Source organism: Mesitornis unicolor, unplaced genomic scaffold (assembly GCF_000695765.1).
Source record: "Mesitornis unicolor isolate BGI_N332 unplaced genomic scaffold, ASM69576v1 scaffold5281, whole genome shotgun sequence".
Taxonomy (NCBI): Eukaryota; Metazoa; Chordata; class Aves; order Mesitornithiformes; family Mesitornithidae; genus Mesitornis; species Mesitornis unicolor.
The window spans coordinates 84100-107370 of record NW_010165648.1 but is presented as its reverse complement, the minus strand read 5'-3'; the positions used below and the strand labels follow the sequence as shown (position 1 = coordinate 107370).

The window sequence follows — 23271 nt, the reverse complement described above, 5'->3', positions numbered from 1 at the left end:
AAAGAGATCACTGCAGTGCTCAAGATGAACTCCTCTTTGGTTGGCAACCAGAGTGGCCGGCCGTTCTGTCTCCTGGCCATTAGCTATTTGGAGACCATCAATTTTTGCCTCCTGGAAGTGGTTATTATTGTGTTCCTCATGGTGCTGATTATTTCGGGCAACATTATAGTAATATTTGTCTTTCACTGTGCACCTCTGCTGAACCACCATACCACCAGCTACTTCATCCAGACTATGGCATATGCTGACCTCCTGGTGGGCGTGAGCTGTCTGGTGCCTTCTTTGTCTCTGCTGCACTATCCTATTGTTTTAAGTGAGTCCTTGGTTTGCCAAATCTTTGGTTATGTGGTATCGGTGCTGAAAAGTGTCTCCATGGCCTCTTTGGCGTGCATTAGTATCGACAGATACATCGCCATCACGAAGCCGCTGACCTACAACACGCTGGTTACCCCGTGGAGGCTTCGAATCTGCATCCTGGTCATTTGGCTGTACTCCTGCCTGGTCTTCTTGCCCTCCTTTCACTGGGGAAAGCCTGGATATCACGGGGATGTGTTTCAGTGGTGTGCCAATTCCTGGAACACCGATCCCTATTTTACCCTCTTCATCGTGGTGATGCTCTACGCCCCGGCTGCGTTCATCGTCTGCTTCACGTACTTCAACATCTTCCGCATCTGCCAGCAGCACACCAAGGAGATCAACGAGAGGCGGGTGCGCTTCAGCTCTCAGGATGGGGAGGCTGGGGAGGCGCAGCCCTGCCCGGACAAGCGCTACGCCATGGTTCTTTTCCGCATCACCAGTGTCTTCTACATTCTCTGGTTGCCCTACATAATCTATTTTCTGCTGGAGAGCTCCAATGTCTATAGTAACCGCGTTGCATCCTTCTTGACCACTTGGCTTGCCATTAGCAACAGTTTCTGCAACTGTGTCATTTACAGTCTCTCCAACAGTGTCTTTCAGAAGGGGCTTAAGCGTCTCTCGGGGGCTATTTGTGCCTCCTGCGCTAGACAGAGGGTAGCGAAGGACTCCTCTACCTCTAGGAGCAAACGATCTTCCAATGGATGTCATGTCTGAGACACCTATCAGCTGGACTGGAAAGTGCAGGGACGATTCCGTAAATTGCAAAAATAAGTTAAATGTGATTTTAACATGTCCAGATTTGCAAAAAGGTTTCTGATCAATGCTGCTGACATAGAAGAATCAGGAGCACATATCATTGTGGTTTCGCTTTTAAAAATTACTGCTGTGGAGGAGGCTATGGAGTTTCACCTCCATATTCGTTTTTAAGAATAAAGCTGTATCTTGACACTTACCTCTCCAGCTGGTGTGACTGAATGGAGTGGGTGTCTGAGATCTTCGGCAAAATGTAGTCTTTCTTACAGCTCTGCTAGGTTCTTTCGAGATTCGTGCTTCACATGTAAATGATAGATCTGAAGTGGAAATGTCACAGTATATGGTATATTACAGGGATTTTTTTAATATATGCCAAAGTATATTGCCACAATGTTCCAGCATAGTAACAGAAGGGGCCAAACAATTTGTTTTTTCAGTGCTACCTAGACAGGACTCCTAGAACAGCAGTGAACAGCGTGAACGTTTTAGTGTGAACTTAGAGTCTTACTGAGCTGTGAGTGCAGCGACGTGACCTGAGCAGTCGTCATCTGGCTTCCCTGCCCCTTGCTCTGGTGGGATGTGTGCGCGGTCAGAGCACAGCATCTGCATTTTGCTGTTTGTTGTGAAGGGAGAAGAAAAACTTGGATCAGACCAAATTTAGCAGTTAAATAAAATGTGTTTTGGTAAGAGAAAATACATGGCGCTTTATGATACCGCAGTTGTGACAGCCACTTGAGGATGATGCCAACATGTGAAAATTATTCTCAAACCAGTGGAGAAACGCCACGGTTTTGTATGTGGAAATTTTCTCAAGAACAACTTTAAAAATAACATGTCCCTTTTTCTAGTTTTTTTTTTTTAATCTAAATTCTTCTGATATTTTACATACTAGAACTTAAGGGGAAGGGAAAGAAAACAATTGTCTTCTAAACAGCTAAGGGAACTATGTTGTAAATTTAACTGTAGTATTTGAGTTATTCATAAGTGCACAGAGCTAAATCGGAGACATTTTTCTTTGGCCTTCGTGGGATTAAAGATGGTTCGAATATAGCAGGAGCTAAATCCTGTTGGCAAACGCGTATCTGACTGGTCAAACAAAGTCGGTGTCTGAGAAACAAAATTATATTGACCACAACATTTTCAAGCTAGCCTAGATGAAATATTTTTGAGTACTGGAATGCTGTAAGGAAGGCAGCATGGCCTTCGAGTCCATTCGTTTTCCTGTAGAACATCCGTGTCATTTTACTGATGCCATACTGGAAAATGAAAGTGAACCAAGTGTTGGTGTAATAACGGATTATGGTGATTACCTCGCGCTGTCCCTGCACAGGGATGTCCCTTTGCCACACCTCTGGTCTGTGAGCAGCTTACACACCACGACGTCTGCAAGCTCCTGTCTTACAGCCGGAGTGTGCTGTTTGTTACTCAGTGGGAATGCAGAAGTATTAGGGAAAATGAATTTGGGTTTTTTTAGAATTGAGGTAATTCTCTTGGCCAAAGGGAAGACTGTAGTTTTGTTTAATGGTTTCAGGTTTACTCTTGTTATAGATGAAGATCACCCATGTTTTAGTACCCTGTCCCTCCCACAAGCACATGCTCCTATCTGGTCTGCTGTGAGCCCTGGCCTCTCATCTCCCATGCTTTGCCCTGGAGAGAACAGTTTGTGTCTCTGTCCTGTGTGTGCCCTTGCGATGATTGCTACAGAGCCTCCTGCGCTGCCCGTCTCATGTGCTCCAGTGCAGTCCTGTGAGGCTACCAGCAAGGACACGATGGGGAAAAGAGAGCGCAGCAGAATGAGGCATTGCTGGCATGGCTGTAGTGGTCAGTGCTCGCTGCTCTTAGCCAAGGGTTCCTGCTGGGTCCTGTGTATGTGTTTGCTCCTGGGGAGGGTGGGGCAGAACCCCCTGCTGTCACTGCCTGCTTTGGTTTGAGAGCTCTGTTACGAAACACATCTAAGTCGTATCTTGTTCTGCTTTCAACATGTGTCATCCATAAACCAAACCTCTCAAGATAAACTTCTTCCTTCCTTCACCTGAACTTTTAAGAACAGAGGCTGTCTAAACCCTGATGCCTTCACGATGACATTTCTTGTTACCTTTTGTAATTTGATGGTGACCAGAGCCAGTGCTCACGCCGTGATCTGTGCGCAGACATGGCAGAGGTGATTTGTTCTGCAGAGCTCTTGCAGGCTGCATTTTGGTTAGAGACACAGCCAGCTGTGGGGGTGCGGAGTGTAAGGGTGTGGTGAGTCATTTGGAAATGGTGCAATAAGCTCGCAGCGTATCCGCTGGCTCATTGTTCTCAAGAGTTTTGTAGGTATGATGGCAATGGTGGGCTTTGGGAAACAATTTAAGGGCTTAATTTTCATTTTAGTCACTAATATCAAAGCGTGTGAGCGTGGTATTTTTGGAACAGACTCTCAGGTAAACTCCCAATAGCTTTTTCTTAGTCTTTTCACCTTATCTATCATTTCCAAGTCTTTTGAAGTGATGCAATCTATCATTAAAATGGCATTTAATTAAATTTAGTAGAAGAAAAGAATCTGCTAGGGCCTAAACCCTTAGAAATTTTTAGTCACTAATATCAAAGCGTGTGAGCGTGGTATTTTTGGAACAGACTCTCAGGTAAACTCCCAATAGCTTTTTCTTAGACTTTTCACCTTATCTATCATTTCCAAGTCTTTTGAAGTGATGCAATCTATCATTAAAATGGCATTTAGTAGAAGAAAAGAATCTGCTTAGAAATGGCAGTTTCAGGTTTAAGTGGAATCTGGAGAGCAAAGATGGTTGCTTTTTTTTCATGGCATGAATAGAGGATTTAAATAGGAGCATGATGTACTAGTTTTTTAGAACACAGAAAATTTTAAAAAGTCGTAAGGGGTCTAAATGATGGCACAGAGATTTAACTGGAGATGAAGCAGTTGCTGCCACTTCAGCTCTAAGCCCAGAATTGTACTTAAGGTGCCGTGGTTGCCCAGATGCAGATGCTGCTTGCGGCTGCTGTTGCTTTGCGGGTGAGGTTCAGTTATAGCATCCTGAACAGCCAGGCTTGTGTTCGGTTGCCTTGCTCATCCCAAAGTCCTCATCAGCTCAGGTGATTTCCAGAGCCGAAAATCAGGATCTGGAGGTCTGCAGTAGATGAGGACGGGGAGGAGTTGCAGCCAATTGATGCGTTCAAGTTTCATCCAGTGTTTTTACAGACGCTTTGAAATGCTGCCTCAGTAGCTCAGTTTTAGTGTCAAATATTTCTATTTTTGTGTTAATTTATTGTGGTTTTAAAAAAAAAATGAAATTACTTTTTTTCCCTCTGAGTTAATTTAATGTCGATCTAGGTTTGTATGCGATTAGATGTTTTAAATATTCATAACATTTGAGTCTGTTGTCTTCAGTGAAATTGCATGGGAGCGAATCTCATTCACTGTGCCAACTGTGGAAGAACTAATTTTGCAGTTTATTACCTTGTTTGCTCATTTAATACCCTTTGTCGCATAGTTAACACAAGGCACAGCGGTCCTTTTCATCACAGCCTGTGCGATGAATTGTTAGGCAGCAAACCTTGCAGTTGGATCATTTTCATCACTGTCCATATGAAACTCATCCTTTCTTGCCTCTGTTTGTATCTGAGTGCGTGGTGCTGTAGAAACCGGTATCAAGAGCCTTGCACAGAGGAGTGCCACGCTGAGGAGAACACAGAAATCAGACCACATCTTCATGAAAATTGTGTTGTGATACGGTAAAGTGAAGTCATTTTGAAGTTCCATCTCAGACTATAATTCATTTTTTTGTTAGGGTTCTCTGCCTCACTTTCCAGTTACGCTGCTGGAAGGTTCAGTTTGCAGGAGACAATTCAGGGGCATTTTTTTAGTACCATGGGAAGGATTTCTGCATGCACAGCTTCTCAGAACGTGGTAATTTACTTCCTCTAGAATTCTTGATTAATTTTTTAAGTTTACTGGAAGTTTAGTTGTGATTATATGGTCATTTTCCAAATAGGCTGAGAGAAAATCTGTTAAATCCTAATTTTTTATAATCTCCAATCAAGTGACAATATTTTTTAACTCAAAAACTATCATCTGTGTTAAGCAAAAGTTTTGCTGTTATCTACTGGTAGGTTTTTTTCATTAAATGTTATTGGTTTCCACAGCCTTTCTCTTCTGTTAGAGGTTTTGTTCGTATTTTTAAGCTTCTTATCACTCAGAAGTTTGTTTCTGCTGGTTGGAATCTGACGTGGCTCAGTATCGGTGTGCCAAGGGGCAGTCTTGAGTGCTTGTCACAAATCTTTGACAAGGAAGAAGTGCCCAGAGTCTCAAGAGCAGCACAGGGTTGCGTGAAGTCTTTCTTACAGCTGAGACTTGAGAATTTCCACATTTCAGTCTTGAGCAGCTTCTCTGTGCCATTGGTCCTTTGCCGCTCATGTGAAGGTTTTACCTGTAAGAAGTCCTGAAATGGGCAGTTTGTCCGTTTCGAAAAAGACCCTTCCAAGGCCTGTACATGACGTGAGATCGGAACATTCAGTATGCAGATTTAATAGGCAGATTTTTAAATAATTATTGTTGTATTACCAACTGCTGTGATGATAACAGACGTACTGGACCTTCACGAGTCAGAAAGTCTGCAGCCCTTTGGTCTGATCTTGCTCCACATCAGGGTCTGAAGTTGACAGAACTTGTACTCCTAATTCAGGTCGGTGCTTTGAAAAATGTCTTTCTTAGGAACTAATATCTGAGCATAGGAGTCTGCCTTTAGACACTACAAAGAAAAGGCTCATTTTAATTTTTTCCAATTACTTGATTCATCCATTGTGGGTAATTTTGATTTAATAAGAGGTGGAGGCTTTGGAGGGCTTTTGTTGTTTTAAAAGATTTTTAGTTGTAGGCACTTGAAGCACCTGCTAAAACATTTGCCTGACTTGGGCCTTATTTTGTGGTTTAGTCTAGAGATCCTTTTCTTCCCTCCTGTGACTTTGGGAATACGACAACACATCCTTTCTGTGGTGTCATTCAAGATAAACTTGGATTTTACCTCACTGCCAACACTCTGGAGTTGGCAAAGCACATCTGTGGATCTGACGTTCTGCCGAGATGCAAGCGCTGTAAAGGCCTCCGTGGTTTTTATACTTAAGTGAGGGAAAAGCAGCTGTCTTCCCTATTGCAACTTAAAGGAAGGGACACATTGCAGATGCTGGGGTGGTTCTGTCAAGGCTTCCAGGAGGGGAAAGGCTGGGGTGAAACAGCAGTAAGGAAATGCCCAGGCTGAGTCCATGCGTCTTGGTGACACTGGGCCTCCTCCCTCCTGCCTCTGCCTGCTTGTTTCAGTCTGTTCTCCTTCTCTTGCCATTCCTCTTGCTGAAATTCAGAGCTCTAGAGACCATGGTTACCATAGGGCTTCTTTTATATTTCATATTCTTTATACTATGAATCTTGTTGTTTGTATGTGGCAGTGGTTTCAGGTCAGTGTATCAGATCTGTCAGTCACTTTGGGACCCTCAAGACTTCCTAATTGTGTGAAACGCATTTGGCTGAGCTCAGGTTAGACCTTGGGATGAGTCACAGCTGGGCCATCAGGTTTTACAGACTGGCTCCAAGAGTAAACATCCTTTTTTAGGATGATGGGAGAATCCCCCATCATGAAAACAACCATTTTGCACTAGAAGACAAATGTTCTCCTGACTCCCAGAGGCTGACGCCTTAAAGCTGCTCGGTTGCTGCTTCCCTTATTGCCTGTGTGTTGCAGGGGTACCACTTGGAAAGACGTTTTCTGCAGATAAGCAAACGCAGAAAATTTAGTACGAAAATTATGTATCTAAAATGTTTTTGCAAGATGAGAGCTCTTCAAAATGAAAATTTAGAGTGTGTAAAACCAGATGTGGTTGTACTTAGAGAAAGAAACTGAAAGTTGTGGCCAGTGGAAATAAGTACAGGAAACACGCTGGGCAGCTCTGCCTGCACTGACGGTAGGGTCTGGATTGCAGTTCTGTCAAAACAACCAAGGATTTCATTTGGGTCATATCCTTTACAATACATTTTCTTAAAAGATGGAGTTTAACCTTGCTTTTGCTCCGCTGCACTCCAAAGGGAGCTCGTCCAAGCCTGGGGCTCCCGCACGTGCAGCAAACAGATTCCCCTCAGAGCCGGGGTGGTGACCCAGTCCCTCCATTGCAGTTCAGGTAAAATGGCATAATCCCAGTTTGGGTCATGGTTGACTGTCTGAGGTGTTCGAGCAGTAGGGAAATAATCTTGTTTAGTCAGCTTTTCAGGTAGTTTTCCTGTGACCCAAGGTTTTTGAGACGGGTGAAATGTTCTGTTTATGCAGGCAGCTTTGCTGATGGTTCTCCAGTCGGTATTGACTTCTGTCACCTTTCAGGTTTTATTCCCATTGCACAGTTTAAAACAAGCCACAGTCTGTGTCTGCCCCATGTGCATTTAGTGGTGGTTGCAAATGGAAGTGTTTGTGGATTTGGATCTCTTGAGCACTTAATGAAAACACGAACATTACATTCCCCTGTCCTGACCCAGGTTGTTTATTTACAGCCTCTGGTGTACTTCAGCAATTTGTCCAGTTAAAACTGATTCTCCAGCTAGTGAATTTGTGGATATTTAAATTGAGAAACAGAAATTACTGAAGTCAACTTTGTTTTAGCCTGGAGACGTTGCTTGGGAGCGCTGCGATCACCACACTGATCAGGGGAGGTGCAGGCTCTGCTTTGTGCACTGAGGGACTGTTACGTGCATGCAGGTGAATAACCAGGAGCTTTATTTGCAAAGAAGTTTTTAGAAACGCTGAATGGATGCACATGGCATTAGATTATATTTAAATTTGTTGTGTAGATAGACAAACGCATTTTGAAGTCGGTGATTGCCACCCATGTGGAGGTGCTGCACCCGGGGGGCTGCGATGCAGCTCGGAGCACCATTGGGTGAGAGGAGGGGTTGAACTTCTTGTTCTGAATCCTTTCTTTTTATACATTTGTAAGATGAAGATAGAAATTTTGTAATTCAAGGCTTTGGCTTCTCTCTGGTGGTCATTACTGGAGATCCTTTAATGAAAAAGTTAACTACATTCAAGTAACTCCTTGCGAAGATGAACTCAAACCTTGCTGTGTGTATGCGAGTCATTCTTAGATGTGACAAGGATCACGTGGTGGAAGCAATCAAACTCTTAATAAACCAAGTCATTACTTTTATGGCAAATTGAAAAAAAAGTTCTTCTGGGATTTCAGCTGTAAATGAATCCTTGAAAATCAATAATTAGATTAGTAAAGGATGACGCTGCAATATGCTGGCAGGAATATAGAGGGATTTGTCAGGGGAAGCAAAACCAGACGTTGCACTGAAGTGGCTTAGGTATATTTATAGTGCTGGTGATTCTGTGTGCGTGTGCGTGAAATCTTTGGACTATTTTAATATAACGTGAGGCTTTGAGCTTTAGCTAACTCCAATTGCTCGTTTTATGAAGTTACATTAGTACCACACTGTGAAGTATTTTTAAATATTAGCATTATTGAGTATTAAAAGTATTTCATAAAAACATTTTTAAAAACATTTTCCGTAGATGCTGTCAAGAGAGTTGATGTTTAGTGTACAAAGAAATAAAACCCTGAGGGCTGTAAGGTACCTGTATGTTTCTGATCGCCTCGGTTTTTGAGGGGTTAGGTATTTCTTGAGGAGAAATTGTTGTCATTAAAACCTCCTAAAAATAACAGTGCAGTTAATCCTTTCTGGTAACGGGGAGCAACATTACCTCCAGCCACGCTCTCGAGCTGTTGGAAGGGATTTGCAGTCGCGTATATTGTCTTCACAGACCGATGTCTTTGGAAATGCTGTACAGCACAGTGTTTTGCAAGTTTCTATGCTGATAAATTCCTCCCCATATGTAACCTTTGAAATCGAGTTTCTGTTGTGATTCTAGCATGTAAACACTAGATTCAATTTTGTATTCCTCCACTGAATGCAACAGGATGGAAACGAGTTTGCAATTGCTAATGATGAGCTTTTTTACTGTTCTTAATACTCATGGGTATGTCTTTTCTTCAGGGATTTCAAAATTGTATTAGTACCTTTTTTTAAATTGGGTTTTTTTTCCCACGTGCTGTTTACAATTAAACTGCAAGCATGGGAGGCTGTGCGTGCATGTGCTTTTAGGTTGCCTTGCAGAACGAAATACTGTGGAGCGGTCTTATTTTAAAGGATGCTCCCTTTTCCTGTGTCCCCCGCCCCTTCTCCTTGCACCTTCACCGTCACTGGGGTGGCAGAGGCTGCTGGTGAGGTTATTTCAGTGCGTTCTGGGGAGATAGGGCGCTTGGCAGAGTCATTTAGGAGCCAGTCCCGCTCCTCACACGAGTACTGTTACAACTGGTAGTTTTTCCGGAAGAACTGGCAAAATCACGCGTAAGAATGTGTCTGTGAGTGTTTGAGAGAACTCTGTGAGCCTTTTAATGCTGGAAATTTGTTTTGTGTTAAAAGATGAGGAAGAGGTGTGAGTGTGAAACCTCTGCTGTGTTAAACTATGGAAAAAAAAAATCCCCCAAAGCAGATTAGAAAAGCAAAGAGGTGAATTAGAGCCGATCCCACGCATAAGGCTCTGCGATGCCGAGTTTAATTCGGACACCATGGGGGGTACTAGGGTGCCAGGTTGGGCTCCTCCAGATCCCTCAGTCTGGCCTGAGGGTGCCTGTGCAGGGGCGAGGGTGAGGATGGGTGTTTGGCAGCCGAGGAAGAGGAGAAGGACGGATTTTGTGCCAACTCAGAATTGTCGTTAAAATACAGGGGAGAGGGGTACTTCTGCCCCGTCGTTTTAAGACATTTCTGTAGCTGATTTTTCAACTAAAACTAACAATAAGAAAAACTACAGTTGAGCCAAAAATGACAAAAGTTACCGATTTTAAAAGAATACTTGTGTATTTTTAAATATTACATGGAATGAGATAAATCGGAAGCATGTAAATATCTGACTCTAAATCTTTGCATAATGATTTCCAAGAGGTAGTTTTGCTATGAGCGATTAAAACTCAAAGAAATGTATGATCCCCTTTGAGATGATCTGTACCCCAGCTGTGTCATACATCTCTTGGCTTGTTTCCTTTTTGCTGTGGATGTACATACGTATCTAGATATGTGTACTGGGTGACTGCAGTTACTGCTGTGCTGAATTTGTTGTTTTAAATGACGTTTATATATATATATATATGTGTGTGTGTATATATATATATGTATTTCACATGTATATGTGTGTTTTAAAACGAGCAATTTAACATGGCAGTAATGGGCAGTCGCGCAGTTTAGGGCTTTGTAAAATATGTAATTTTAAGAATGTCGATGTGGTTCTTAGCGAATTTTATAAACACTTTTCTGAATCTGTTATCAGCACTTCCCGTACTAAGAGAAACTGCACATCTTTCAGTGATTGTTCCACTGGGTACATTTTTGTCTGCCATTTGTTCTGCATTGATGTAATCTCGATACTACTCCAATTTCAAGGGCTGTTGGCGCATTTCACATAGCCTAGGATTGCCTGTTCTCCAAATATATGGATCATGCATCAACAGTACTACGTAGCCTTACTGTTTTGCCTAAAAGCCTAGCTGATTTATTTACTATTCTCTCTTTAAAGAGAGGTCTCTGGAAGGGGTAGCATATTTTAGGATGCTCCTTCTCTTTAAAGGGAAACTCCAAATTGAATAGCAGTACTTGTTGATCAGTGATATTATTGTAGCCAAAGGATGCATGGGTGGTTTAATAGGAAGTTTTTGCTTCAAGTTTCTTGATGAAATGTAGTGTTCTACAGAGCTGTGTGAAGAGTGTAGTTTTTTATTCTGAAATGCACTTGTACACTTTATTTGAAAGGTCTGAATGGATCATAAATACATTTAAGAAATAAATGATACGTCACACGTTTTCACGTTCTTGTCTCGGATGACTTTCTGTGGCTGTGCTGACAAAGGTGCGTTGTTTGGGAGTGGGAGGGGTTTTTTCCTCTTATCTCAGTTGCCCCAAATATTCTGGCTCGTACGTAATTGCCAGGAGCGGGAAGACCGTCCAGCGTGCGTTTGTGTTTGCGCTTTACCCATGCATGATGTAGGGCTCTGCAGGCAAACTTCTCTCTCATTTTCCTGTGGGAAACTTGAGCCCTAAAAGGAAACGAACACAGCGAAAGGGCTGGATATCACAAGGGATTCACTTCTATTTTTAGAATTGCACTATATTGCCATATTTGGGCTGAAAATATGCTGTATCAATGCACTATTGTATCAAATTGCAGCAGTTTAACCACTCTGAATTTGCCTAAATTATTCAGGTTTTTTCCACAAATACCATTTGTTTGGGAATGTTCTTGGTAAGTGCTAGCTCCAGGTAACACTTACTTTCTGCAGGCAGTATTTCTTGTGCAAAGTTAACAAGTACATTGCTTTGAAAGCGGGGTTTGTGCCGTTTCCTTAAGGTCTTGGTAACAGGTGTAATTCCTCCTACCAAAACCTTCTCACAGTGCTTTGATCAAAGCCAAATGCAGGAAATGTAGAAGTGAGAGTAGATACTGCTCATTAAAAGTAATCTGGGGAATGCCATCGACCTGCAAAGCAGACCTGGTGACCTGGTATCCTGCTAGCATTGAACATAGCTATTGAAAAACCTTTTAATGTTTTCGGATGTACTTGAAATGAAGTCAGCCTGTGCGACAGGAGTTGATCTTTGGTGGTAAAGCCATTTCCAGCTGGCAGCTTCCTCAGCTTCTCTGGAGATTTCTTATTTCAGGTTTTCTCATCACCGATCTTGTCCCCTCAGCAATTCTTTGCTTCTGCTGCTTCATCCTCTTGGGTTTATATAGGGGATTAGGAGGAATAAACCTGAGCTGCTGAAAACTGCAAGCAGATCAGCGCTGTGAAGAGGCACTGGGAACTCCATCCCCTCCGTGTCTTTTAGTTGGGGCTTAAGCTACAGAAAAGGCTTCTCAAGTAGCACAGTCTCAGTCTGAAGGCATTGATTGAGGTTGTAAGTGTGTGATATGGTTTGCAGATCCTGGGATGGTCCCTGGAAGATCACGAAAATACAAGGAAAATGTCTTTTAAGCGTGTCCAGTTTAGAAGGTGGGATCCAATATGCTTTCACAGACAGGCTGATACAATCAATGAGCTTTTAGTGCTGAATTGCGTCCTGGTTTCCAAAATTACTTACATAGTTTCTTTTTAGATCAATTGGAGTTGAAGGTTTCAGTGTAACTCCTCTAACATTTTAAAGTGCATAGAAGAGGGATAGGAAGGGTATGTTCTCAGTCTGAGCATCTACATTTTCCTGCTTTCCTTTGGAGCAGTGAACTGTTGTGAGAATTTTGATCTTCACTTCAATTGCCTCAGTTCCCATGACTGTTTTCCATTCTGTTTTCTTTATTACTTTCTTTTTCTTCCTGTCATTCTTAGCTTTCTATTTTTCAATCCCAGTTTGTGAAGGGTGTGGGTTCAGAAGGGTTTCCTTCAGTTCCCAGTCCCCTGAAACCATGAGAAATTGCCCGTCAAGCCAATTCTCACAGCAAGGTATAAAAATAGGAGTAAAGAAAAGGTTACACAATGCTTGGATTGCAGCAGTTTGTACTAATGGGGAGATTTCAAAGCTGTGGTTTGAATAAACATTTTTTAAACCTTATCATTTCCGTTAATTTTTCTCTCCCCAAGCCATGTTTCAGCTGCAGGAACTAGCGTTACAGATTACTCAAAGAATTGTAGTGAAACATAGGAGTCAAGTGCTGAACGAGTCACGCAAAGCCAGAGAGAGACCACTAATTAGTGCTCTTTAGCCATAATGAGTTACTTGTTTGAGAAGCCTACACTAAGAGCTTCCAACCAGATGCTTTGGTCTCTGCTACTGAATAAGTGGATTCGTAGTCAAGTGGATTTCAGGTTCTTGTGCCATTGCAGCAGAACACAGGTACCACAAAGTGCCATTAGCAGCGAGTGGTGCCTGTGCTCCTGCAGAGCTGAGACCTTTGCTGGGATTTGGTCTTGCAGACTTTCAAGAAGCTGAAAATTGTCACTCAGACTGGAGTTAAAGTTTTGAGAGTAATTTCTGAGCATTCTCTCCTTGCAAAACCAGCTGAAGAGAACAGCCAGCCTTTAGCTTACTTGTCTTTGTTGACTTAAAGGGCTTATGAAATCTACTTAGCATTCAATTTTTATTGGTTTCCAATTTCCTTATATTGAGATGGACCTCTTTGATATGTTCATTGTTACCAAATTGAAATGCTGAGCAGTACTTCTGATATAATTTTCAAAACAATCCAATAACTTGATTCCAATAGCAGTTGTAATACTTTCCTAATGAAATGTCTGTATTAAGCCACAGCATTAACCTTGGATTAAAATCAGAAGAGAAAATCAAGCACGCTGTGGTAATTTTGGTGCTGTTGTTTGCAAAATTGTTTTGTGAAGAAAAAGATCAGCGAAAAGCTTTTTAAAATGATCTTCATACTGATTATATCATGTGCTTTTGTACTATTTTACTTCTATTTTTTTCCATTTGTCTAACAAAAACATGGTTTCTTTGGATATAGTAAATCTTTTTTAAAAACAAAGAAATCTCTTCTGTTTTGCATCCGCAGAGCATCTTGTTATATTTGCAGTGTTAACCTGGGCAGTGTTACGTGGTAATGTCACATGTGAAAAGGACTGGATTTTTATTTGTGCGGTCAGTCATTGCCGGGGAAGGCACCTAACAAGGGAACCTTTGACCTTTTCACTGGCAATGGTTGCTTAATTATTACTGTGGTATCTTTTCAGATGATTCCCACTGCCGAGGAGCTCTTGCTGTCATGAGCTGCCCAAAAAAGTCATCTTTCAAGCAGTGGGAAGAGGGTCCAGCTGTAGGCAAAAAGAAATACCTGCAGACAGACAGAGGGCTTGTGTTTCCACTTTATTTTGGCAATTTGGGTAATAGCAGTGGTTTTAGTAATCAGCTGTGTGTAACAGTTGGGTCACAACTGCCTCAAAACTTACAAGACTTTATGGTGAAACACATCCATCCAAAATCTGAAATCTGATTAATCAGAAATCACAAAAGAGAGCATGAAATTGTAGAAGTGGTTCTGAAATGGTAGATGTGTGAGATGTGGCTTGAATGACTGCACTAGAAATAGCTTCAAACTGAGCTGACTGGGGTGGATCGGAACATCTCCCTCAAGCACAAGGTGAATATTGGCAGGGACCCGAGAAGACCCCAGTGTGGGAATGGCACCTGCTTATTTTCCCATTCGAAACATGAACCTATTGTGGAGGGCAAGTTAGGTCAAGGTGACGTTGCTCACAAATGCTTACGCTTTCTCACGGTGTTCCTGACACAAACTTCTTCTTTTCATATTCTGGAAACCTTTTTTCAGGATACTTCTCCAAGGTAGGACTAGGAATCCTTCCAAGCCATCCTCAGCAATACTGATAATTCCTAATAGAGCGGGCTATTTAAGGCCAATATTGCCAACTAATTTCATGGTGTTTAAATCACTTGGATAAAACTTGGATAGAAGTCGGGAGGAAAAGGCACTAAGTTTCCCGTTTGCTGTATTGAATTGTTAAGCTTTGTCAAATTCCTTTCATCTCTACCAGGAGTTTTCACTGCCTTTTGTGTAGGACTTGCCCTTGACGCAGACTTGCTTGGTGTTTCTTCCAGTTGGTCTTTTCAGTCCGTTGTGTTTACTGGTTTTCTTAATTGTGTGCTATTTGTTATTGTTCAGCTTTCCAAATGTCGAAGGCATCTGGAACTGATTCACCAAGGCAGTGTGGAGAACAAAGCTCCATCTTCCCCATGCTGAAATGCCCAGCTCGTACAGGCAGCTGTCCCTGCATTATATTGTGTTTTGCCATACGATGGTGTCTTTCTTGGGCTTGCACTCGGTTTGCTACTTTTCTATTGTCTAATTCTGTGGAGGGGACGCGAAGTGGTTTCTCTGGCTGAAACTGGGGAGCAGCATTTTGGACAGCAGCGTCAGCTGCTTACGATTGACTCTTACTCTCCGCAATTCTGAGATAGAAAAAATGTGGCTGGGCAGTGTTGGCGCTCAAAAATCTGCAAGGAAAGGCTGCTGCCTGCATTGCGATGTCCTGGAATGCTGCTGTGTGTGTGCTTTTTCTGCCACGCACTGACCGTTCCCAGGGGTGCTTAGGTAACCAAATCTATCAGGATTGTGAGCTGGAGCTGCCAGCCTGCAGCAGTCTGTTCTGGTTGAATAGGCTGTGTTTTGTTAAATGTAGAACAGTGCACAGAGTACACCACCAATCTCCGAACTCTCAGTCCTAGCATATTGTAATTTATATTCTTTTGATGTGTTTTAATTTACATATTTATTTTTCTAATAGGAGTCTCCACAAGACAGTGCTATCACCCGAGACATCAATCGAACGTTCCCTGCTCATGATTATTTTAAAGATACTGGGGGAGATGGCCAGGACTCCCTGTACAAAATATGCAAGGTATTCTTTAAATTCTTCTTGACTGGTGTTGGGGACTTGTATTTAATATCATTAAGAGAGGTAGCTCTGTTACCTGAGAAGAATGTGTATGTATTGTGGTTAACCGTATCATGGAAACAGCCTCTGGCACTACGCTCAGGTTCTTCATGCTAGATGTTTGGCTGGTTAACAGTGTCATTCAGACACAGACCTGAAGTAATCTGCCTTTCTAGAGTCCTAAAGGCTGTGTTTGGTACAGAGGCTTCACGTGATTATAGACTTGTCAGCCTGGATCAAGATTCATGGATGGATCTCCATCACATTCATACTGTAACGGAGATGAGGGCTCATTCCAGACTGATGAGGAGCAGCTCACCTTTGCCTGCCGTGTGCTCCCCTGTTGTCAGTATTGTCCAAGTTGTGCTGGCAAAGTTAGGGCCATACGCAGGAAATCGCACTGACATTGCCTCTTGAAAAAGAAATGTCCTAATATTGAGTGTATCCTTTACCTGTAATGTATGCTACAAGCTGCTGTTGTCATGTATAGTTGTCTTTAAAACTGGAGACAACTATGAACCTCCTGTAAATGCTGTATAGCCATGGGCATGTACTGAGGTTGCTTATGAAAAGGAAGAAATTAGCAGAATGGATGCCTTGTTATTGTAAGCAGTTATCTCAACTGGAACGTTAAGCTTCCAACACTAGGAACACAAAAGAAAGAGTGCATCTCCCTCTTCCTAATGGCCTTGTAGCCCCTGTTCAGAGGTAAAAACACTCAGATAAGTGCTTTAATAGGCTGCAGCAGTCTTGGTGCATCACTGTAAGTAGCCACTGCCATTGCATGTCACAGTTTGTTTTTCATCCAGGTTATCCCTTCACTGGGATGGCAACGAATGCACCCCATGATGGTTCTGTGCAGCTGCATTCAATGCAGCGTTTTGTTTTCTTTGTGTTTGCAGCTCGAGACAGATACGCTGTAAAGTCTTGGTTCTTTTTTAGGCCTACTCCGTCTATGATGAAGAGATTGGATACTGTCAAGGCCAATCGTTTCTTGCTGCTGTGCTGCTTCTACATGTAAGTGGTGGCTCTTTTGCCCCTGTTTGTTTTAAGCTTAAGAATAAATATTGCTCCACTTGCCTAGAACAGATGTTGGTAACTCCTGAACTAGTAGGGTTGGAGGCCAGATATCCACTTATATGTTTGTCAGTAATAATGTGATTTTAGACAGAGTATACAGTTTAAAACTTACTGTGGTATTCAATACTATTTTTTTAAGATGCTGAATTATGCTTTTTTAAACTGAATTGTTGTTGGTTGAAGTGATCTCATCAGAGTAATATCCTGTAATTGCTCGCATGTTCAGAAGCCAGAGATTTATGGTTACTGTATATCAGAAGCAAAGGTTTTAGATTCACTAACACTTGATTAGAAAGCTGTACGAATTATTTATAGACTGCTCTTTCTTAAAGTAACGTCTGCTTTTTATCAGTGTTTATATTGCAAGCATGGGTACTTGAGACTGAACAGAGTTCCTAAGCCCAGTGGTGTTTTGAGATTTCTTTTCCCCAGCTACTTTTTAGTGATTGTTGCTACCAGAAAGGAGTAAGTACGAAGCCTTCTCTGCGGTTGTCAGTGGAAGAGGAAATGTGGTCTTCAGTGGAGGGTTTTCCATAATGTTGTAAAGTCAGTGGAGGAAGAGATTGTAGACTCCATTTGTTTGAAACAAAAGCCAAATGATTAATGACGGCAACCTTTTAGTTCTTTAACTGTAATCTGAAACAGTTACTTGATGAGCAAATCTTTATTACTACACTGAATCAGATCAAGAAGGATAATACTTTCTGATAGAACTGAACACTTGCACTGAGGCATATGTGCTTTCTTGCAGCTTTCTCGTTGTCATATGTCCATTTTTTTAATATCCATTGCATTAGAGATACTCATTGTCAAGACTGAACCATGTGTTATTCTGGAGTTCTTTTAACAATAGCTTTTGCTTCTATGAATAATGTATACATTTAAAAAGACTAAATTTCAAATAATTTTATTTAATTCGCTTTCAAGTCAGCCCTTGGAGTGTGGCTGCCAGGGAAAATAAATATTAAAAAGAAACGTCGCAGGAAAGGATGTGAAGTTTCTGCAAGTCTTTCAGTGCCAGTTTGGAATTCCTCAGCAAAGTTTTCAGCTCTGACAAACCCCATCTGCAGATTAATAAAAGAAAACTTGAGATGGATGTTGTGTCCTTCACGAGAACAAGTGACTGACCTGAAGTCAGACTTTACTGTGGAAGTATGAAAACTGAATTTTGATGTCAGGGAAAAATGTCGAAACACTGATGAGCGTTTCTTCAGTTTTCAGTAGGAAAGGGATATTGAACTGTCCCAAACTAATGCTGAGTTGTGACACATGGAACTTTTGTTAGCAGTTACTGGTCTCTCTTATTCGTGCCATCTAATAAATAAACATCAAATGTAATTGTGTTATTTAAAAAGGTGAATATACCATTAAGAATGAGAGAAAGATCCTGTCTGACATCCTCTAGCAATACTGCTTCTGTCTTGGTTACGTAGGTGACAAGGGGTTAGGCTATTCAAAATCTAGGATTCTGATCCCAACGTGATTCAGACCAAAACCACCAAGGAGCTGCTTTGGTCTTAATGTCTGAGGGATGTATTTTCAGTCAAGTGATTGAGAGGTGGTTTATTCCACAGGACAAGAATGAAATGCTGTTTGCAACACTAGACCTCATTTTGTGCGGTAATATTCTTGTTTACTTTTAAACTGGATAGTGCCAGATTAAAAAGCAGAGTCAATTTGGCCTTTCTGTAAGGGGGAGGAGAAGGGAGGTAAGGGCAAATGGAATGATATGAAAGATGTAAATGCTCAGTGAGAAATCCACTTTCCTCTCTCACAGATGCCTGAGGAGCAAGCTTTCAGTGTTCTGGTCAAAATCATGTTTGATTATGGACTCAGGGAACTTTTCAAACAGAACTTTGAAGATTTGCACTGCAAGTTCTATCAGCTGGAGCGCCTCATGCAGGTGGGTGAGGGATTGTCTGGGTAAGGGAATCCATGCTGGAGGTTTTTTAAGAACAGAGAATGTCGACTCAAGACTGGTCTGATGCTGAAGGTCCTTCACCGTGTCAGGCCACTGCCTTGCCAGCCATGGAGGGATACAGAAGCCTGGAGGGATACAGGTCACTCTATCCTACTTACTTCTGTTACTGTGGGATTACAGCTGCAGTTCCAAAATAGTTTATACTAACTTCCAGTATTGATGTGTTTGTTTTTTCTTATTAGGAATACATACCTGATCTGTATAACCACTTTCTGGACATCAGCCTTGAAGCACACATGTATGCTTCCCAGTGGTTCCTTACCCTCTTCACTGCAAAATTCCCTCTCTACATGGTCTTCCATATTATCGACTTACTCCTATGCGAGGTATGCGTTATAACTGGAGACTTGTACTGCCAGCAGCTTCTGACAGGTTCTCACTATGTTGATTCATGTCCTTGTCACTCTCTGTTCTTCCAGAGCTAGGCACATGAAAATTATTTTTATGTAGAAGTGTTATGTTTCTGCAATGAAAAAGAGTTCTCAGCATTTTAAAGATTCAAATTAGAAGTCATTATCCATATAAAAGATTTTCAATCTCCTGTTTCTTATAATACTGTTGAATCTCTGAGATTCTATACAGTGTTCATGGGATGAGAGTTAATTTACAAATATGTGGATTCCTCTGTTGTTAAATTGTATTATATGCAATGATAACTTATTTTTTTGCTAGAATATTATTGCATGGAGGCCATTGTGTATAAAATTGGCCGGCTAACTCTCTTGCTGGTAATCTTACAAGCTTGGGGCTCTTCTGGAAACTCGAAGTCTCTTTATATTTCACAGCATATATTTAGAGAGAAAAATTCTTTACATTGAGATTTTGTATGTAGTCATGTTCAGAACAGTATATTTGGTAGTATGGTGGTGGTAGTGTAATTTGGGTCAGAGCTTTTTAACAGAAGTGAACAAATCACATTTTGTACTGAAGCATCCTTGAGTTATTTAACGATCTGCTGCTTTTACTCGCTGGTTAACATTACACATCCATTCTTCACTGAATCTGCAGTTGTTACTGGGAAGTGACAGTTTTCTGCATTTCAGCATTCAGAAATCTTCTGGTCAGTGTTTTTACCCTTCCTCTGTATCTGTCTGCTCCTTGCTTTGTCCATGTGCCAACGTAATGGAAAGCAACAGATGATATCGAGAAAATCAGTTCTATTTGTTTAGAGACACGTTTTCAATCCATAACTAGTAAATATGCTCATAGGGAAGTTTTAAGGGTTTTTTATCGTTTGAAAGAATAATTTAGTGGGAAGAAGAATCTTGAAATAAGATGAGTAATGTGTCTTGTTTATCAAAGGTACCCCTGAAGAAGGTGTACGCTGCTGCTGACTATAGGAAATGTTTGTATTTAATTGGACACTAAATACATCACTTCTAACAAGTAGTGACACAATAGGTGATGTGGGACTCTATCCTAAAATGAGTCACTTTCTTTTTCATTACACGAATTATCCCCATTTTTTAACACCAGAACTTAATATTGCATTTGAATCCAGTGTCTTCAGAAGCTGCTATATGAAAATGAAATGATCTGGACCCAACCAACTAGTCATTAAAAAGTAAAATAAAGTACACAGCAGTGCCTTCATCGTTTCAGACTACTAAGGAGATGGTAAAACCAGTGTTGAAACCTTGTTTTGCTATTGATAATGGCTATCCAGTGAAGACACTTTACAAATTGTTTGTGAAGTCATTCGCTGGGCCTTTGATTTAATCTAGCACCTGGTTACACTTGTATCCTGGTTCTCATTTTCACAGAAACCAGGCAGACAACAAAACCCACCAATGAAATTAATACCCAGGCTTGTAAATACTGAGAAATTAATTTATTTTGTCATTATTTGTCTCTCCAGGGGATAAGCGTTATCTTTAACGTTGCACTGGGATTATTAAAAGTGAGTATCCAACTGAACATTGAGCTTTACACATCACCATGCACAACGTAAAAAATGAAGATGCTTGTTACAAAAATATTAGGCTGTTTTTTGAAAAGCCAGCAACTTCCTGGGTGAGCCGCGCTGTTGCCTGGCACGGCCTGTACAGCACAGTGCTTCTGAGGCTGGGGTGGCGGGGAAATAGAAGGGTGCAGAAATAGAAACAAACGCTGTTTGCACAAGGTTAAAAAGTAGTTACGGGCTTGACAAAACCGCTGTTGCTTTATTGTCTGGGGGAGTTCAGTAATTGTACAAAATCTGCTTTGCAGTTACTGGATTTTCTCTCCTTGTCTCCAGACTACCAAGGATGATCTGTTACTAACTGACTTTGAAGGGGCTTTAAAGTTCTTCCGTGTGCAGCTGCCCAAGAGATACCGTTCAGAAGAAAATGCAAAAAAGCTGATGGAACTGGCGTGTAATATGAAGGTAAAGATGTGCTGGTAGCAACTGCAAGCCTATTTTTAATGGATACAGTGTCTATCTCCATGTGTGATTTTGCAACTTGCTTGCCCATATGCAAACACATTGCAGATGCTTTACAGTAAAGCCCCAAGGGTGCCTACCTGGAAAACTCAAAACCAGAGTGGTTTTCAGAAACCAGTGTTTAGTGCTGCTAAAAATCTGACTACTTTAAAAAAAACCTCTTAAATGACTGTCAACACTGATATAAAATAATTGCAAACATTTCTGCAGTTCTTTAATGAAATCTTTCTCCAGTAGTAGCTGCAAACAGGGTAATATCTTGCATCGAGAGGTAGTGGGGAGGTTTCATTTAAAGCAGAGTAAATAATGCAGAAACAGAAAGTCATCTTTCAGACAGAATATGGCTATTTTTCATTGTGGGTGTATTTGATGTTTATGTACTGCAATAGGGAGCTCATGAAAAATGCACTGGTAGATTTACAGCTCTTCTAGGGAGATGAATATGACACAGCAAGGTTGTCTGTGGCTTCCTTCAGTGCTGGGTGTTTTTGGGTATTAGATGGGAAGTTATGGAGAAAGTACAGACTGCACTGCTGAACACTTCTGTACCACATCCATGTGTGATGTACCACATCCCTGGTGCATGTAATTGCTCTCTTTGACCTAAAATACAAGTCCTTTGCTGTCAGTAGAAATCTCCGGCTCTGTATCTGGAAGTGTTTTTGAGCAGAAAAGGGCCTGATGTCAAAATAAATGATTTATAGGAAGGGAGAAGCAGCCTGGCTAAGGCATTGTGATTACAGCAGCATTCTGCTGGAAAGGAGGTCAGGAAATGATCAGCTTGAGACAATACTTAAAGCCACTCCTCAGTGCTGCTGTCAAATGGTGACAGAGTTGCTGCTGCCTCCCGTGCCCCTGGAAGACTGTGGCAATAATTTGGGCAGTGTTTCAGCAGGGGCAGAGCACTGAAATAATGTCCTGAAGTTACTGGCTCCGTTGTCAGTAAGGGGTTAATACTCTGCGTGTTTGTCTAGAGTGCTTAGTAAGAATAACTGGTATGGTTGTGATGGGGCTGGACTCCAGATAAATGGGCTGGCATCTCCAAAAAGTACATGAAATGTTTATGTGCAGCTCTCACTAGAGGGAGCCTAGCTACCAGGTTTCTACAGTGCCTGATAAAACCAAAGATAAGAGAAACTAAACGTTTTCCAGCCTGCCTCTCACTTATGCATGTAAAATGTATTTAACATGTTTTGTAGACAAAGCTTTCATAAAGAGGAAAACATAGCCATAGCTTAATAGATTTTATAGCTTTTAAAACTTACTTGTTTTACTGAACTAATAGTAAAGGTTCCGCAGCAACTTCTAATACTCGAGTTTTTATTTCAATGCATGCTAATTTGCATGTTGAATGCTCACAGTGGTCCTGGCATGGTCCGTGTTCCTCAGCCATCGCAGCCCGTGGCACAGGTGACACCAGGAGGTGCTGGTTGGGATCTGTTACGGGTTCTCCTGTGTCCTCTGTCCCTGGAGGACGTGAACACGCTGCACTGTTGGATCCCACACCACCTTTCTCTCCCTTCTCACAGAAGAGGGAGTAATTTTCCTGGTGCTGTGTGTCTGTCCGAGCTGAAGACTCAATTCCAGCCTCATGGGTTGTCACTGCTTGCCGAGACACCGAGGCTCCAGGCCTGTTTTCGGCTGAGCTTGAGTGACACTGACAGAAATGTCAGCTGAGCCTGCACTTGCCCTTTCAGCATTTGCAGTCTCATGTAAAGTAAACCAAATACTTCTGTGTGATGATAAATGGTACAGCTGAAAAAGCAGCTGAAGAAACCTCAGCATCACGCTAGTTCAAAAATTAAACACCTCTTGTGGGTTTCGGGCAGTCGGTTATGCTGAGGCACTGTAGTATTTGGAGCATGAAATAGCTGCGCAGCACCAAGGAAAACTCGGGTAGGAAGCTCCTCAGGTGCGTTTCAAAAAACCACACAAAAGGACGAGAAGAAGGGATGCTTCTGCCATTACACTGAGTGGAGTAGATTTTTTGACCATATCTAAGGGTTTGCTGCTCAAACCTGAGTGAAGATGCTAGCTGTGTTTTGTAGAAGACAGGCGTTGCCTAAAGCTTGTACCATAACCCTTTGTGAATTGTGTTTTTATTGATGTTCTGGACAGGAACTAATGGGCTGCTTTAATTTAGATTAGCCAGAAGAAGCTGAAGAAATATGAGAAGGAATATCATACCATGAGAGAG

General features: G+C 41.7%; 2 protein-coding genes across 2 annotated transcripts in view; both read left to right on the top strand.

Moving 5' to 3' along the window:
* Positions 1–2: 2 nt before the first annotated feature.
* Positions 3–1479, top strand: GPR21 (G protein-coupled receptor 21). The gene has a single exon (XM_010194691.1). It carries the CDS (start codon positions 25–27, stop codon positions 1069–1071), a length of 1047 nt encoding a protein of 348 aa, XP_010192993.1. The 5' UTR covers positions 3–24; the 3' UTR covers positions 1072–1479.
* Positions 1480–8189: 6710 nt separating this feature from the next.
* LOC104548619 (rab GTPase-activating protein 1-like) overlaps positions 8190–23271 on the top strand; it is a 23463-nt gene continuing 8381 nt past the window's right edge. Inside the window, 8 exon segments of the mRNA XM_010194692.1 lie at positions 8190–8279; positions 15442–15555; positions 16534–16608; positions 18449–18574; positions 18835–18978; positions 20511–20552; positions 20889–21017; positions 23218–23271. The exon segment at positions 23218–23271 is cut by the window's right edge and continues 18 nt beyond it. Of these exon segments, the coding sequence (XP_010192994.1) occupies positions 8190–8279; positions 15442–15555; positions 16534–16608; positions 18449–18574; positions 18835–18978; positions 20511–20552; positions 20889–21017; positions 23218–23271 (774 nt within the window).